Source organism: Fundulus heteroclitus, chromosome 10 (genome assembly GCF_011125445.2).
Source record: "Fundulus heteroclitus isolate FHET01 chromosome 10, MU-UCD_Fhet_4.1, whole genome shotgun sequence".
In the NCBI taxonomy this organism is placed as follows: Eukaryota; Metazoa; Chordata; class Actinopteri; order Cyprinodontiformes; family Fundulidae; genus Fundulus; species Fundulus heteroclitus.
The window spans coordinates 1,272,551-1,291,247 of record NC_046370.1 but is presented as its reverse complement, the minus strand read 5'-3'; the positions used below and the strand labels follow the sequence as shown (position 1 = coordinate 1,291,247).

Genomic DNA, 18,697 nt, shown 5'->3' with positions numbered 1-18,697 from the left:
GTCACACCTTCTGAACATTTGAACAACTCATCCAGGAGGCAACACAGGAACCCAGAACATGTGAAGCTCCGCAGGTTCTCTTGGCTCAGATGAAGTCAGTGTTCTCGATTAGATAAAGGTTGCTGCATCTGATGAAGCCATGAATTCTGCTATCTAGCAGGAAATGCTGACAGAGAATGTCTATCTAGCCATCATGGGATTACTTTAAACTCAAGCACACCTGGTTGACAATGATCTGAAGCGCTGCATCAAATACATTTCTTAAAGGCTCTGATTTAGACCCTGTGACATGACTGTGACCACGTCCAGTTTGGCTGAAATAAAGCGATTAATTCAGAGTAGTGAAAAAAAATCCCTCCAGGGATGTAAAAGACTTATTACCAGTTATCACTAAAGTTTGATGGCAGCTGTTGCTGCCAAGAGTCAAACAACCAGTTATTTGGTTTACCAGGAAATAGTTGCATTTTCTTATTTCCCAGGTTATCTTTGGCAAATGATATCAACATTTTTTTGATGATTTGAAACGTGTTGCAAAAAAGCTGAAATAAAAGATTTAATCTGTAAGGTTCAAACAATTCTTTGTAACCATGTATCAAAGGTCAGTTTTTATTTTTATTTTTTAGATCTTGTTGCCAATTGGTAAGAGGAAAAGCAACAAAGCCATCATCCTATGGCAGCAACGATCAGTCCAACTAGTAGTATAACAGCTTTAGTTATGGGAGATAACAGCTATACAGCCTAATAATACTGCATTATATAGAAACCATGTTTGATGAGCGATAGCTTTCCACCACAAGTGTTTCTTTTCACAGAGAAAAATGCTGCCGTCAACATGTCCCTTGGTTTAGCGATGGCAAATGACCCGTCAACACAAAAGACCATGGTGAGATGAAGACCCAACAAAAATAAAGAATATAAGCTATGTGAAAATTTAAAGTTAAAAGGATGATCAAATAATCAAACAATTAATCAAACATTTTTCAGGTCTGTGGTCCAACTATTCCCAGAGACTGCAAAAGTATCACCTTGTACAACGGTTTGTGCTTTGAGATGGATAAACAGAATATCCTTGGAAAGTCTTACATATCTGCCATTGAAGGTAGGTTCAGTAAACATGTGACCCTCTTCCAGACCCCACCCACCCTCCAACCCCACTCCACAGTAAACTACAGGTTAACCTTTACCTGTGTCTTGATCTCTTTCTGGTTTTTCTTTCTTTTTTTCAGAATGTCCAATCCAAGCTGACATTGCATTTCTGTTGGATGGCTCTGGCAGTGTATCTGCAGATCAATTTATCACTATGAAATCGTTTGTGAAAAATCTTATCAGGTCGTTCCTGGAGAAAGATACACAGGTGAGATGATCATTGGCTTTACAATTAAAGGAGCAGACAATTTGGTATGTTTTTTTCAAATAAAGGTGGTTACTGTTGGACATAACTAACAGGCCGTTGAACATCCAAAGGGAAATGTGGGACAGTTTTTGAAAAGGATCCCAATATGCCACGTGGGAATGAAAACATTTATCAATGCTTTTGGAATTAAAAGCATCTTTTGTGTTGTTCTGCTAAAGTGTGGATCCTGTTTAATTTCCTTCCAGATTTACCTTTGTTATTCTGTGGTTACTAAACATAATTTTAACTTAATGTCCATTTTGCTCATTTTTGCAGTTTGCCATTACCCAGTATTCCTATGATACAACAACGCATTACTACTTTAATACTTTTTCAAAAGCTCAGAACTGGGAATCTCAAATTGACAAGATCATTCAAAAAAGATACCTAACATACACAGCTGCTGGCATCAGAAGAGTGGTGTAAGTATTTCTGATATGTTAGTGTATAGTGAAAGCTTAAATGAAACTAAAAACTAAAACTGATTATAAAGTTGTTCACAATACTGTTTTTTCTGTTTAAAGAAGCCAAAGGTAGTTATCAAAGTAAGTCCATAAGAGTTCAGACTAACTCTTATATCCAAAGGTTTCTACTGTCCTTTAGATTATTTGTTCCTCAGTTTATTTATATGAAATACAACTGTCTTTGAAATAGACAGAATAATTAGTATTTTTGTTTGTATGTTTGATGATAGCACAAAGGATGAATAATGAAAACAAATCATGAAGAACCACCTAATAATGGATAGAAATAAAGATTAAATCTATGCAATTTACAAAATTATACAGAAAATTTGTATTTTCTTTTGTCTGTTTGATTATAACCCAAATGTTGAAAAATCCAAACAAATCAAGTAGAACCACTTAATAAAATAAGGAGATGAATAATGATTTTAAATTAAATCTATGCAATTTAAAATGCATGACAGTATTTTAAGATGATTAAGATTTCTTAATGCCCTGAAAAAGAAATTTATTGTCTTTTTTGTCTTGGAAACATGTTGCTGTTTGTATTTTTTTTTCAGTTAAATCATCTGTGCATTACCTATAAATACCATTTATGTTTCACATGCAGTACATTATTATTATTATTATTATTATTATTATTATTATTATTATTATTATTATTATTATTTCAGGCATATTACCAGATTTCTATTTTGAGGGAAGGTAACAAAAATTATTAGAAATAATTTCTTTTTCTGACAGGGAGGACGTTTTCTCGCCTCAGAGAGGTTCCAGGTCAAATGTGAAAAAGATTTTGATCGTTATCACAGACGGTCTGTCTCAAGATAGCGGGGATTTACCAGCAGTAACACGGTTAGCTGATTCAAAACAGATTGTTCGATTTGCTATTGGGGTGAGCTGCAATTGATAACTCTTTTCCAACTGCACGTAAACATTTATGTCTGTTGTTTTTTGTAGAATAAATCACTGCTTTTTCACAATTCAAAAAGCTGTAGTAGATTTGTTATTAGATATTAACTGTATTGTTAAATTCTCAGTGGTAAACTGCATTTGTCAAAGAAGTTATAAGATAAGATTTTGATATAAACTCTAACATAAAACCATAAATTTAAATATTTATTTGAGCCATCCATCCATCCATCCATCCATTTTCTGACCCACTTAATCCCTCATGAGGTCGCGGGGGTTGCTGGTGCCCATCTCCAGTGTTCGTTTATTTAAACTTTTTAAATTTTATTGAAATAGATCTTGTATTGTATGTAACATAAAGTTAAACAGTACCTTGGGATTGTGTGACTGATTTTCCCTCAAGAACAGTAAGAGAAAATTTAGATGAAGATAATCATGGCTGCTGCTTTGAAAAGAACAACTGCTGTATACTTCATCTTGTGCCATTTTCACCTCCAGGTGGGAAATGCATTCTCGACACCCAGTGCAACACAAGAGCTCAGAACGATTGCATCTCAACCCGCTGAAAGTTTTATGTTTAAAGTGGAAAATTTTGCCGCTCTTGACAAAATACGGGAAAGCTTGCAGGACAAAATTTTTTCAATTGAAGGTACAAATGTATTATTTCATATCTGAAATAACTGCTAATTTTTCAGCAACGTAAAGTGGTTTTGACATCACTTTTGTTTTTTTCTGTGTTAAACAAAGTCTATAAATCCATGGTCTAAAGGAACTAGAGAGAGCCCAATAACTCAATAAATTATCTCCTTTGTTTTGCCTCTACAGGATCTCAAACTGGTGGAGAGTCACTGAAAGAAGAAATGTCCCAAGAAGGCTTCAGAGCAGTTTATGTGTCTGGGGTAAAAATTTGTTGCTGTGAATGGTTCTGAGTAGGACGGTTTTACAGCGTTACAAACTGTTTTTAAGAGGAAAGGTGTGCTCTGTTCTTGCATTACAGGATATTCAGATGGCTATGGTTGGTGCTAACACATGGAGAGGAGGCTACAGGAAATATTCACTTAGATACTGCCTCAATCAAAGAATCATTTCAGCCAACATCCATTGAGGCTGACAGTTACCTTGGTAGGAATAGGACTAAAAACAGCAACAGCGGACTTCTTGTGTAACTGCACAATTAAATTTTTTCTACAGAGAAGTTCTTTAACCCAGAGGGTTGCAATCTTATTTTATTATTACTTCAGTCTGTTTAACGACTTAACAAATCTTCAGGATGTCTCAGCATTTCAGAAGACTATTTTTACTAATGACTTTGACTATCAAACCATTCACCTCCAGGTTATTCCATGGCTGTTGCCAGTACCACTTACAGCCCACTGACAATTATTGGTGCTCCAAGATATGAACACACAGGAGTTGTATGGACTGTTTTCAATAATATAAAGAGACAGGAAATCCACCCCTATCAACCACAGGTAGGTACCTTTAAAACCGCCTGTTTACAGATACTGAATAAGTTTTGCTCGCACACAACTTTTTATCTCTACCCTCAAATTTGCTGTGGGTCTTTAAGCCACTCTGTGACCACTTTGCTGGAATATTTAGAGTCATTGGCTCTTTAAAAGACCCATTAATGCCATAGATTTAACTTCCTGGATGATTTCAACAGAATTCTCTTTCACAATAATGGCATCTAGTTTGTAAAGTGCGACAGTGGAGAGGAAAACTCCCCTATTAACGGGAAGGAAAAATCTCCAGCAGAACCTGGCTGAGTGTGAACGCTCATCTGCCTCGACCGACTGGGAGTTAGAGAAGACCGAGCAGAGACACAATAAGAGACACAAAAAATGCACAGAAGCACACATTGATTCAGGAATTCAAGTTGGAGAACAGTAGGAGAACTCAGCAGAGTGAGATAAATAGACCTGATGTCATCCAGCAGCCTAAGCCTATAGCAGCATAACTACAGAGGTAGCTCAGGGTAACCTGAGCCACTCTAACTAGAAGCTTTGTCGAAAATGAAAGTTTTCTGGGGACATTTATTCTTTCAGTGCCTCTCTATTCAATTCAATTCAATTCAATTTTATTTATATAGCGCCAAATCATGAAACATGTCATCTCAAGGCACTTTACAAAGTCAAGTTCAATCATATTATACAGATTGGGTCAGATTATACTGTAGATAGAAAACAAAGGAGATAATATTGAGTTATTGGTCTCTCTCTAGTTCCTTTAGACCATTAGTTTATAGATTTTGTTAAACACATAAAAAACAAAAGTGATGTCAAACCACTTTATGTTGCTGAAAAATTAACAGTTGTTTCAGATGTCTTAAAAGTAGACAGGGTGTCTGCCTCACGGACCAAAACTGGGAGTTGGTTCCACAGGAGAGGAGCCTGATAGCTAAAGGATCTGCCTCCCATTCTACTTTTAGAGACTCTAGGAACCACCAGCAGACCTGCAGTCTGAGAGCGAAGTGCTCTGTTAGGAACATACGGGGTAATCAGAGCTCTGATATATGATGGACCTTGAATATTAAGGGCTTTATACGTTAGAAGAAGAATTTTAAATTCTATTCTTGATTCAACAGGAAGGAATGAAGGGAAGCTAAAATTGGAGAAATATGATCCCTCTTGTTGATTTTCATCAGAACTCTTGCTGCAGCATTTTGGATCAGCTGAAGGCTTTGAACTGCATTTTGCGGACTTTCTGATAGTAAAGAATCAAAATAGTCCAGCCTGGATGTAACAAATGCATGGACTAGTTTTTCATTATCTCCCCTGGACAGAATATTTGTAATTTTGGTAATATTGCGGAGGTGAAAAAAGTAAACCCTGGATACCTGTTTAATATGGGATTTGAATTACATGACTTGGTCCAAAATAACACCAAGATTTTTTACTTTATTCCGAGAGGCCAATTTAATGCCATCCAGATTAAGTGACTTAAGTTTATTTCTTGAGGACTCTGGTCCAAAGATTACAAGTTCTGTCTTGTCAGAATTTAGAAGCAGGACATTTAAAGTCATCCAGAAATGCCATTGTGACCAATTATGTAAAATGCAGCACCGAGATCTAACTGGACAAGTACAGGCACAAGTCCATTATCTGAGGCCATAAGAATATCATTAGTGACTTTCACCAGAGCTGTTTCTGATGATGAGCTCTGAAGCCTGACTCAAACTCTTCAAATAGGTCATTACTTTGTAAGTGTTCACATTCTTGATTAGCAACTACTTTTTCAAGAATTTTAGATAGGAAAAGAAGATTAGATATAGATGTGTAATTTATTATGTCATCTTGATCAAGAGAAGGTTTCTTAAGTAAAGGTTTAATAACAGCTACTTTAAAAGCTTGTGGTACATATCCTTTCACTAAGGATATATTAATCATGTCTAAAATGGGGACATTAATAAAACGGAATACCTCCTTAAATACCTTGGTTGAGATTGGGTCTAACATACAAGTAGAAGGTTTAGATGTGGCTAAAATTTTAAATAGCTCAAAAAGCTCTACTGCTTCTAAATAGTTCAAACAAGATCAGGTTCTCCAACACTGCCTCACTTACTGAGGACGAGGTAATCATGTTTGGGAGGATGCCAATTATTTTATTTTTAATGGAATAAATTTTATTTATGAAGAATGCCATAAAGTCATTACTGCTGAGAGTTAAGGGAATGGATGGATCAACAGAGCTATGATTCTGGATCAGTTTGGGAACTGTACTGAAGAGAAATCTACGATTATTTTTATTCTCCTCTAAAAGTGATGAAAAATATGCTGCTCTAACTCTGTAAAAGGTAATTTTATACAACAGTAGACTGTCTTTCCAGATTAAGTAGGATTCCTCTTGGTGTGTAGAATGCCATTTTCTCTCCAATTTCCTAACATTGTGCTTCAAGGAAGGCAGCTCTGAATTAAACCAGTGAGCCAGCTTCCTGTGAATAATCACCTTCTTGGTGAGCTACATTGTGCAAAACAACGCAAAACGCAACGAGGAAGTGACACTGTCAACAAAAGCGTCTATTTGTGAATGAGAAGAAACAACATTGCTGCCATCTGCAGGGCATTTCTCTGATACTGGGGATATTAAAAGGGGTACAGACTCTTTAAAGTTTGATAAAGAATTATCTGATAAAGATCTACTTTTACGAAACCTTCTTTTGGGGGTGGAGAACTCAGCTGAAATGAACTCGAAGATTATTTAAAAATGGTCAGATAGGATATGGTTGCGAGGAAATTCTGTTAAACCTAATAAATGAATGTTACGCAAGACATCATAATCTGGGCTTTCCTAAATTGTTTAAATTTATGGTGATCCATGGTGATACATGGTGATCTCAATGTATATAAACTTCTGAATTTGTAAAATCTATTCTTATTTCTTGTTAGATGGAGATTAAATATGTTAATGTGTCTTTTCATGCTGTGCATGTTAAATATCTGGTCTTAACATATAACCTAACCATCTCTTTACAACTAAGGCTTGCAGTTTTAAAAGAAATTGAGGATTTCTGATGATAACGTATATATTTTTTTCCAGACTGGTGAATATTTTGGGGCGGAGGTTTGTGCCATGGGTGTGGATTCTGATAAAAGGATTGATCTAATCCTGATATCTTCTCCGATGTACACGGACCATGACGGAGAGGGACGAGTTTATGTCTGTGAATTAAGTCATGAGGTAGCCAAGCCAAGCTAACTTTATTTATAAGCACTTTAAAGTAGCACATTTGACCAAAGTGCTGAGAAGATGTGTACACCATACATGATAAACACATAAATGAAGTTACAAGCAACTAGAGTAAAATGCAATGTAAAAAATATTTAAGCAACTTAAAACATAGCATAAAACACCTAATAGATGTTGAATAAAAAAACTTGAATAAAATGAATAAGGTGAGCTCTGTCATGCTATCTCAAAACGAAAGAGAAACTTTGGGTTTTTAGAGCAGATTTAAAAATGGACAGTGAAGAGGCTTGCCTGATGTGTAACAGCAAGTTTAAAAGCCTGGGAGCTACCACAGAAAAAGCTTTGTCCCCTCTGAGCTTCCACCATGTCCCCGGCTGTTCCACTGACATAAGTGAGAGGAAAGGGCACTGCACTTGCAGAAGCCTTAGAGAGGAATGGTGGGGCCAGACATTTAAAGATTTAAAAACAAATACAACTACAACAGGAGTTATGTGCTCTCTCTTTTGTGTACCAGTTAAAACTCTGGTACACAAAAGTACTCTGCACTCTGCACCAGCTAAAGACGAGACAAGGATGTCTGTGAGACACAATAATGCATGCAGTTGTAGGAATTGTAGGCATGATGTTATGATAAAAGCATGGATTAAATTTTCAAAGTCCTGTTTAAAGATAATATGCGTCATCTTTGCTAGCTGACTCAGTTGGTAAAAACTGGATTTCACCTCTGAACTGATCTGCATGTCAAGATTAAAATCTCTGTCCATTTTTACGCCAAGATTGGTTATAATGGGTTTTATATCCTCATACAGAGGGCCAAACTCTATAGATGAAGACTAACTGGACAAAACCTCAGTTTTGTTGTCATTAAAATAACGGAAGTTAAGAGTCATGCAGGCTCTTACTTCCTCAAGGCTCTGAAATAGTGATTGTGCAGAGTAGGTCCCCTCGTGTTTCAGGGGAGTATAAAACTGGCAGTCATCAGCATAAAGATGGAAGGCACAAAGGTGCTTCCTGAAAATAGAGCTCAGGGCAAGGACGTAGTCTTATGGAAAACGCAGAGGCCCAAGAACTGAGCCTTTTGAAACCCCACAGGAAACGGAAGCAGAGCAAGATTTGAAATCTCCTAAACTGACACATAAAGTCCTTTCAGTCAGGTAGGACCGCAAACAGTAAGGGACAGTTCCTCGAATGCCAACAATGTGCTCTAAGCAAGAAATTGAAATGTTGTGATCCGCATAAATGTCACATATTTTAACTTTATTTATTTAACCATGTTGTCTCCTGTTCAGCTTTAATAAAAACAGCTGAGTTTTTCCTTTTCCTCACTCTTCCCTAGAATGTGCTCTGTCATTTTGACACCCCAGCAAGTATAGTAGTGCTACGAGGGGTTGTGTCTGACAGAGGGAGGTTTGGCTCGTCTCTTGCTGTTCTCCCTGACATAAATGCAGACACATTCAACGATTTGGCCGTAGGAGCCCCTCTGGAGAATGACGGTCAAGGCAGCATCTACATTTTTCGAGGAGAAGGAGGAAGAAAAATAAATCCTACTTACTCACAGGTGAACCATTTTCTGTTGCATTTTTTTTTTTTTTTTTGCTGAGTTGAACCTTTTTATTTTGCAATTTGAGAAACCAAGATGTTTCTTGTTGCACAGAGGATCGCTGCCTCAGAAATCCAATCAGGGCTGAAGTTATTTGGCATCTCAATCAGTCAGTCGTCTTATGACCAGAGTGGTGACGGACTTCCTGACTTAGCTGTGGGTTCAAAGGGAAAAGTGGTCTTGCTCAGGCAAGTCCAGCTTTGCTTAATTATTTACACATATGTCTTTTCCTAATTCTTCTTTATTTGTAACCTAAACATGTTTTTTTAGAATAAAATATTAGTAAGTTACTTAGAGACAATGTTGAGTGTTTTTCTTGCTTTACAAGCAAAACAAGCAAACAGTTAGAAAACTAACTTTTCTAACTTTGCTGTGTTATTTTTTCAGATCCAGACCAGTAGTAACGATGACTGCCACTGTGTCGTTCAACCCAGCACAAATCCCAACACAAAACGTAAACTGCTCGATACCACTGGCAAGCAAGGCTAACATCTGCTTTACTATGAGCAAATTGTCTGCCATCAATGAAGGTACCTGCCTTTAGTTTTTCATTATTTATCCTTTGATTTAAGAACTTTCACTAAACAAAACACATCTTTCAGCTCAAGCACAGGTGAATTTCACTTTAATATTGGACGCAAACCGTAAGATACCAAACAACCGGGCTTGGATCAGCAAAAACGTGAGAGAAAAGACTGGTTCTCTTACTCTCCAGTTAAACAATGAAACATGTCACAATGTAGACTTCATCATTGAGGTAAATCCTAATACAACCATTACTTATGCAACTGTATGAGATTCACCATCACAAAAAACCTTTTTCATTAAATGTCGAACTTCTTCCTAACATCTCCATCCTCCTGCAGGCTTGTCCAGATGATGCTCTCAACCCACTCAGTAATGAGCTTAGATTCACTTTTGGTGGTTTGCCTTCTGGCACAAATCTTAGACCAAGTCTCTCTCCAAAGGTTCAAACCACAAGTTTTCATTCTGTGAGTAACCTGTAAACCTCCTTTACCTGAACAGCAGGATCTTTGCTCAGCTTCAACTTTAGAATTACTTTTCAGTTGCTTTCATGGTTACTGCTATGACTTCTGTCACACAAAAACATTTATATTACCAAGCTATTTCTAAAAGTAATATAATCCTAAATATTAATAATTAATTTATGTCTTAGCAGATGTGCTTAATAGTTTGTCATCCACAGATCGGGTTTGAAATCAGCTGTGGAAAAGATGAAGAGTGTGTTGATGACTTGAAGGTGGATTTCAACTTTACCAGGTAAAGGGCTAGCATCTGCAAGTAATGCCTAGATGTGTGTGGTGAGCTTTTACATATTATATCTGCAAAAACTACATGACTACATATTTTAGGCAAAATCAGGAGCTATTAAAAATCTAATAAACCAGGTATTTACACACACTATAAAAATGCATGTCTAAAATGTTTTTCTCTCACTTTTGCACATTAAATCAAACTCTGTTTTTCTTGTTTTAGATAAGGTGGGATTACCTTATTTCTATTTACTGAATGCCAAAATAGTTAAATAAATTGTTTTTTTAATCTAGAGGTTTAAATACATTTCCGTATTATTTCCGAGAATTGCTTTTAAATTTTCTGACTTGGGTTAAACACTTTGGACTTTTCTTCTCTAAGCTTCTCATAACAGTTTGCTGGAGTTTTGGCCCATTCCACCTGATGGAAATGGTCTTACTGAGTCAGTTTTGAAGCCCATCTTGTTTAAAAACACATTTTCTGCCCTAATTTAATCAGATTCAAATCAGGGCTTTCTGGTGGCCTCTTCAAAACCTTAACTTTGTTTCGCTTACTTTACAACCCATTTAGTGGTAAAGGTACGGGAATTTTCCACCTGTTCCCAAGCTTGATGTCTTGAGATGTTGCGACAATCCTTTCACAAAATATTATTTCCTGAGGATGCTATCTAGTTCGTAAAAAACACAAGCCCCTCCTGCAGGAAACCTAAACAGTCTCACTCTCTACTCGTCATATATTGACGCTTGGTCATGTTTGCTCAGAGTCACAAGTTGACGCACGGGGTATCCCCTTTTTGTCATTATTTGATGTGCGAGGGACCCCTTGTAGAATATTATAGCAACCAAGCCTACATTAAAAATTTAAGCAAAATAATTGGGTTAACATGCATTTTAATATGTCTGTATAATATACATACTTTCTAGCGAGAAGTATGTATATTATTTTCAGAATCTTCTTCCAGTGAAGGTAGACAATCTTTCATTCATTGGTTTAGCCGAATATTTTAATGCGTTGTGCCTCAGACAGACCGAAGGAAGTGACTTTTCCTATCCACGTCACCGAGTTGCTCCGAGATTCCGGTCCACAACAAACAACTTTTAAGCAAAACATCTGCAGTTATATGTATTTTGATGACATGTATAGTGAAATGTTTGCATGATATATTTATGATCGTCATTCAGGGAAGGAGAGACAACCTTTCCTTAGTTCTGCCGAAAGTTTCAGTGTCACGTGTTCTACTGCGTGTAGGCTGTCTAAAAGCAGGCAGTGTTCCAATTACTCGGAACCCATTGACGGAAATGGAATATTTAAACACAGGATTTGAAATGTGTTACATTTTGATGACATTTCCAGCAGAATAATGTATAATATTTGCATGTTATTTTTTCAGAAAGTGTAGATAATATTTCTTTTGTGGTTTTCTTAACACTAGCCCCTAACACATTTGCTGTTTCAATGGAGGCTGCTATCTTTTTTTTTCTTTCTTTCTTTTGTGTCATGTCTGGCAATGCGGCAATAAGAACTGTTATCTTAATGCTAAAAAGAGCCCAACAGATTTTACTTTCACAAGCGGAGCCTTACTGCTTTCGCCATAGTGCTCCACTTGATTTATATATGCAAAAAGCTTTATTATAATCTATGCAGAGAATACTTCATGTTAAATGGACACTGAGAAACAAGAAGGTAGAAGAGAGAAAAAAGGAGTAAAGTTAAAAGAGAAAGAGGAAAGGAAAAGGAGAGACCGATATAATGTCTTCGGAGTCTGCTTCTACACCTACAAAGAGAGATAAACAGCAAATGGGTTAGTGGTTAGGAAAACCACTATATAGATATTATGTACACTTTCTGAAATAATAATATGAGAATGTTATGCTTACTATTGCTCGAAATGTCATCAAAATGTTAAGAATTTTACATCTTGTCTTTAAATGCTGCATTTCCCTCTATAAGTACAGCGGATGGTTTGAGAGTAATTGGAACACATTCTGCTTTTAGTCGGCCTACACGAGGTAGAACACGTGACACTGAACCCTTCGGGGAACTAATAAAGCAAAGATTGTCTACTTCCCCTGAACAAATATTATAACTATATTATGTATACTTTTCGCTAGAGATGTCATCAAAATGCATAGAACTGCAGATGTTTTGCCTAAAAGTTGTTTGTTGTGGACGGGAATCTCGGAGCAACTCCGTGATGTAGGTATGAAACGTCACTTCCTCCCATCTTTCTGAGATAGAACACATTCAAATATTCAGCTTAGCTAATAAATAATTTATTTCATCACACAACAGGACGCCTCTCCAAAAATTAAGGTCTTTGTCCCTGACTGCATTCACAAACTGTAATTTGGTGTTTCATGTTGCTTTTGGAGCAATGGCTTCTTCTTTGCTGAGTGGCCTTTTAGCCAAGGTTGTTATAGAACTGGTTCAAATGTTGATGATGATCGTCTCTAACGAGCTTCAACCAGCATCTTCACAAGGTCCTTTGCTTTTGTTTGAGGGTTTATTTTGCACAGATGTTAGTCTTTATGTCGTTGCGAGACAGAACCCCACCTGAATGCTATGAAGGCTGGACATTCATATACTCCTTATATTTGCTTATAGTCGATTGAACAGCTAAGCCTTGAACCATCAGGCATGTGGAAAGTGTGGCTCCTGTGATGTCTACAACTCTTTCTGATATTTGACTAGTTTAAAAATTTCCTCATGATGTCACACAAGGAAGCAGTGTGTCTGAGGTGTTGCCTTAAAATTCATCCTCCGGTGTGGCCCATGTTTAATTCAAATGTTGGGATTTAATCTGAAAGCCATGACATTATTATCCAGGCATTCCCAATTGTTTTAAAAAGGTATTAATTTTAGTGTACGTAACCTTTTGCTTCTGCTATTAATTTGTTTTCATTGTCCGGTCAGTCAAGCCTTTTGTGTAGACTGTCAATCCAGTTTTACACGTCTCTTTGCAGAGAGAGCTTGGCTGTAATCCATATGTTCTTGTCATCTGTGTTATTCTTTCAGTTCCTCGGTGGTTAAAGTTGGCATAGATGAACTTTTGAATGTGACTGTCTTTGTGGAGAACAGAGGAGAAAACTCATACAACAGTCTCATCATTCTCACATATCCAATTGGGCTGTCCTACAGGAAATTTACATCTCTGCAAGTAAGACCCTAGGATCAAGTTTGAAACGAGTTTATCTTGGAGCAGCTTGGTGCAACAAGCTGATCTTCTGTCATTTTTGTTTACAGGGGAGAATTGAGTGTAACTCTTTGGACAGTGAGGATGGTGTAACTAGAGGAAAGACAGACTGCAGCGTTGACAAACCTATATTTAAAAGCAACTCTACAGTTAGTTTGTTGTTTGTTGTGCTGCTGCTTTTCACTATTGAACACATCATGAAAAGGTGGTCAGATGATCCTTCTCTTTCATTTCCTTTCAGGCAGTATTCGTTGTCTCCTATGGTCACAACACCAACAGTAAACTTGATAAGAGGATCTTTGTGACTGCAAATGCCACCAGGTACAAATTATCAAGAAAAGGCAAAACTCTTCGATGCAGAATTTTTATTTTCAGCTTTTAATTTTGTCTTCCTCTCCCAGTGGAAATATTAAGCTTTTAATTTTGTCTTCCTCTCCCAGTGGAAATATTAAGCACATCCCTTCTACTGAACTCTACAAAATGAACGAGATTGATGTCAAATACAGCATTTTTATTACAGTTGAAAGGTATGTTCATTAAAACAAATGATGTATTGTTAAACAATCAAATCCAAGTTGCCTTATTAAATATTTTCAATGTACGCTCAGCTCCCTCAGCTACAATAATTTCACATTTGGAGAAAATGACTTGAAGAAACCTCTTAAACAACAAATAAAGGTAAAATATTTCTTTATTCAGTTGTATCAGTGTTATCTTACACATTGTAGCCTTGAGTTTAGTCATTAACATAATTATTGTCTCTTCCCATTTAGGTTGCAAACGTTATCAGAGCACTAAATTTTACTGTGGTGATCAAGGTTCCTGTAAAGCTCGGTGATAAAGACATCTGGGAGGACACAAGCGGTTTTATGGTGAAAAATGCTGCAAACTATGGCTACTTGATTAAAGCTGAAGACATTTTAAACTGACATGAAAGAGCTCTGTTTTCAGATTGCAGGTTGTGTGAAGGATAAAGATGAAGAACCTGATGTCACTGATTTTGTTGAAATTATAAAAGAAAGCAAAATATTGGTAACTATGTCTTAAAAGAGTGCTTCTAATAAGGAGTGGCTCTCAAAGGTTTACACAACCCTTATAAAATGGCTGCTTTTGGGATATAAGTTGTCATAATGTTGGATGACAGATAATTTAAAAACAATTGACATTTGGAAAATGCTGAACATGTTGGATAAATGTTGGACAATGTGTTACTGTCTGAATGAACCAAATTTGATTTTCCTAAAGGCATGTGTGGTAAAACAACAGTAGGGTACATCATCAAGCCAACACCACACCCACAGCAAAACATTTAATTCAATTAAAAATACTACCAGAAAGCCTGGCAGAGAGATGCTGGAGTCAGGGATATGATCCTGCAGCCATGTTTCAGTGAAACACAAAATACTGAATTCCTGATATTCTGGCCGAGTCCTCGTTAAGGCTTGGAGTTCCTCCAATTTGTTTCCCAAAGATCTCACATTGCCCATAACAATTGATGGAAGAGATGGGTTAAATTTCCTCCTTCTCTCTCTTCTTCTTGTTCCTGCTCTGCATCCTCGGCTCCTCATTTTCAGCTCATTTCAACTTTGGGGATGTAGTAGAAGTATTATTTCAGCTTCTGGGATGTTAATGAGCTTCTCCTGGTTGTATAAAACCAACTGGTTGCCATAGTTGCGCATCAAAACAAAAATGAAGGAAAGCTCGACAAAAATCCTTCAAACAACAATGTATCCAACGCCAGTTGAGTAAATATAAAAAAGCAACGTTTGTTCTACAAAATGGAGGATAGTTTGTGCAGGATTGCTTGTGTTTCCATGTTGCCCAATGACCTCTGGAGATATGCAGCAGTCCCCCAACTCCACCCCACAACCCTTCCCAGATAAGTGTGTATAGACAATTGAAGGTAGTTTTTTTTGTGACACAGTCAATTTTACAACTTTGGCCCAGATGGCCAAAAAGTTTAATCCTTTTATTTTACATGACATAAATCTGCCATTTTAAAAGGGGTGTGAACACTTTTGAGAATTGCTTTTATGAATACACATCATACTGTAACTTTGAGTTTGTTGTCCGCAGAACTGCACTGTAGCCAGGTGCAGCGTGTTCAGGTGCTCTAGGTTCATGGAAAGGAACACGTACCAAACGTACAGCATCTCTGCAAACATCAGCTCAAGATGGATAGAACAGGTAACTGATGTGAAGTTGATGTAGATTCATGGACTATTGCTTGTAAAATATTTCCTTAAATGTCCACACATACCAATAATAAATTATAATAGTCCATATTGGAACGTATTATATCCACAAGAATTGTCTATTGGAATCTGTTTTGTTTTACACTTCCAATATTTCAAATGGTTAATTCCATTTAGCTCCTAAAAGTTGAAGACTTCCTTCAATATAATGTCCAGGTCTAATCAGAGCCATAGTGTCATATATCAATAATTTCCTTAAAGCGATAGAGGGAGGTTCAGCACCCATCCATCTAACCAAAATGACCTTCCTTGCTAACATTTTTGTATCACATGTTCATGTTGTGTCAAGGATGGAGCAAACATATTATTGGATTTTCTAAACATTTACCAGTTGCTGTACTAATATTTGCTCATATATGCTTCCAAAATCTTTGAATTACATCACAGTCCCAAAAACAATGAAACCTTGTGCCAACATAAGCTTTACATTCTGGACAATTTGGTGATATTCCTACCTTATACTATGCATAAATAAAAAACATTATGCAAAATGTTATGTTACAAACAAAAATTCTAGATGTTAAGTTCAAAATTGTCTTCTATATTTGGTTATCCATCTCAGATTCAAGAAGTGTTTCCCAAGTTTTCTTTAACCATGGCAATTTGTCAAATTTAGATATAACATATTTATGCTGTTTCTATTATTTATAAGAAATGTCAGTTCATGTTACTGCTGAAGTCAAGTCAAGTTTATTTGTATAGCAAATATCAAATGGAAGAGCTCTCCATCTTTTCAGCATTTCACACAGATTTTGAGTCATTTCATTGATGTTTACCCTGTACACTTGTTTTAGATTTGGTGTAACTTTTAATTCTCCAATATACAAATCCTGATGGATCCCAACCACAAGGTTTGTTGTTGGGATCAAGCCAAATTCCCTAATGCACTTCATTGTAAAAGGAAACAATTTGGATGGATTTATTAGTATAAGAACAGCAGCATAAAAATTTGTGTCTGAAAATAAAGTTGATGAAGTTGTAGAAACCTCTCATCGTCCCTCGTGTATTTTTTCTTTCTCATAGATCGGACTTTCATCTGCCAAATTCCGCTTGACCAGTACAGCCAGTCTAGAGTACGACAACAACCAGTACATCTTCTACTCTACAACCTTTAACAATGACCCTCCGGTTCGCAAGGTGATGACACGTCATTTTCAATTTGCTTGTACCAGAAAAGACTTTTAGGAGATTAAACCTTTGCCCTTCACCTATTTCAGATTGAAGCTGAGATAGAAGTGTTTCCCAAACCAGATTTCACTAAAGAGATTATAGGAGGATCTCTGGGAGGGTTGGCCTTTCTGGCTTTACTTACTGCTGTTCTGTACAAGGTGAGCCATCAGAAGTTTCGAATAAATCTCAAAGATTTCCAGTTGAAAATATTTTTTACAAAAACAACACCAGTATTTACTAACAGAGTTCATTTTGCATTTGAAAATCATCACAACTTTAATTCTGTCATCTGTTTCATTACTGATATTGCTGCACTCATGATTTTCATTTTATGCTCTTTCCGGGGTTTTTTTCTCTCAGGCTGGATTTTTTAAGAGCAAATATAATGACATGATTCGTGAAAGTGCAGAGGGAGGAGCTGGACCAGGAGCGGGGCCAGGAGCTGAAGCAGTCGTACCAGCAGAAGGCTAAAATTCAGACGTCACCTATTAAATCCATCCAGTACATTTGTAACGATCATTGTTTCTATGAAATGCATCTGATGTCTTTCTAATTTTAGTAAATGTACCAAACACAATGTGTATTTTTTAAGATCCTGCTTGAGTTATTTGCTACATGGAAGTGTGAACAATAAAAAATACAAAACATACAAAGAATTACGGCTGAAAAGGAAGTTGGTCTTTATATTAGGGAAGGGTTGATGATACACGAGTTTTTTCAAAGCTGCTACTGAAAAACCTTAAATAAGCAAGCATAGGGGAATGTGAGAGTAATGCACAATGATGAACACGTGGAAATGCAAAGTAATGTTTCAGGGGCTTTCAAAATAGTATCCTAAAATGACTGTTACATGTTTGTTCTGCACTTTGAAATTTCTGTATTTAAAACTGTTCAAAATTGTGTTTTATCTTGACCAGGTGATTTCATAGTGGACAAAAGAACGTGATTGGCAATGATTTTCACATCATATTAAAGCGCTTAAAGCTGCTTGCAGGTTAAGAAAAGTGTATGTTTGAAAAAAGGAAGTATATTTGCAATGTTTAGAAATAAATTATAATATATTAAACTGAACAGTGTTTCTGGTACTGTGATTTTGTTCAAATGAAACTGATATTTTATGTAAAAATAATAAAAAGAATTTATTGTCCTGTGAATAATTTTGTGATTTAACTGTAATGCAGGAAAAGTGTCATGGTTGAGTTCTGGTTTGACTTCATTTTTCTGTTATTTTCATTTTTTCATCTCATGTGGGTTAGGTTTGACTTTATTTATTGTTAGTTTTCATTGTCATCAGTTATTTTTTGTCATCTTCACTTCACCTCCTAAGCAGTCAGTCACACCTGTTAACAATTTACCAGTTAATTATCTAGGCCCTTGTTCCACCTGTGAAGTGCTCTATTTAAACCTCCCTCTGCCTTCAGTTCAGCACTGGGCCGTCTTCTGCTATCCACCACTCCATGCCAGTCCCTCAGTAAGTCTTTGTGTTCTACTGTGCATTCCTGGAGAAGCTCTGCTCTTTGTCCAGGTGTCTCCTGAGAACTGCTAACCTGTCAAGCTGCTCTGTGCTCTGGTGTGTCCTGAGAACTGCTAACCTGACTAGCCGCCCTGAGGCCTGCTAGCCGAGCAGCATCTAGCCAGTGTGGACTCTCTCTCTCCGGGCCGTCAGCTCCTGCCATCACCTACATCCCTGACCTTCTGCAGTCCTGAACCTCCGGTCTTCATCACTCACCACCCAGCATACTTCAT

The 18,697-nt window shown here is 36.8% G+C and overlaps 1 protein-coding gene across 1 annotated transcript in view; it reads left to right on the top strand.

Annotated features, from left to right (window-relative positions):
* Positions 1–18,022, top strand: part of LOC105926618 (integrin alpha-M) — a 29,075-nt gene extending 11,053 nt beyond the window's left edge. Inside the window, 28 exon segments of the mRNA XM_036141753.1 lie at positions 813–883; positions 985–1,099; positions 1,227–1,354; positions 1,670–1,815; positions 2,602–2,752; positions 3,268–3,418; positions 3,595–3,668; positions 3,767–3,844; positions 3,846–3,891; positions 4,105–4,241; positions 7,309–7,449; positions 8,795–9,016; positions 9,113–9,246; positions 9,446–9,588; positions 9,661–9,815; positions 9,925–10,050; positions 10,266–10,339; positions 13,349–13,490; positions 13,577–13,675; positions 13,768–13,847; positions 13,967–14,053; positions 14,135–14,204; positions 14,300–14,398; positions 14,478–14,558; positions 15,603–15,713; positions 16,805–16,918; positions 16,999–17,109; positions 17,312–18,022. Of these exon segments, the coding sequence (XP_035997646.1) occupies positions 813–883; positions 985–1,099; positions 1,227–1,354; positions 1,670–1,815; positions 2,602–2,752; positions 3,268–3,418; positions 3,595–3,668; positions 3,767–3,844; positions 3,846–3,891; positions 4,105–4,241; positions 7,309–7,449; positions 8,795–9,016; positions 9,113–9,246; positions 9,446–9,588; positions 9,661–9,815; positions 9,925–10,050; positions 10,266–10,339; positions 13,349–13,490; positions 13,577–13,675; positions 13,768–13,847; positions 13,967–14,053; positions 14,135–14,204; positions 14,300–14,398; positions 14,478–14,558; positions 15,603–15,713; positions 16,805–16,918; positions 16,999–17,109; positions 17,312–17,422 (3,197 nt within the window). The 3' untranslated portion in view covers positions 17,423–18,022.
* Positions 18,023–18,697: the final 675 nt, after the last annotated feature.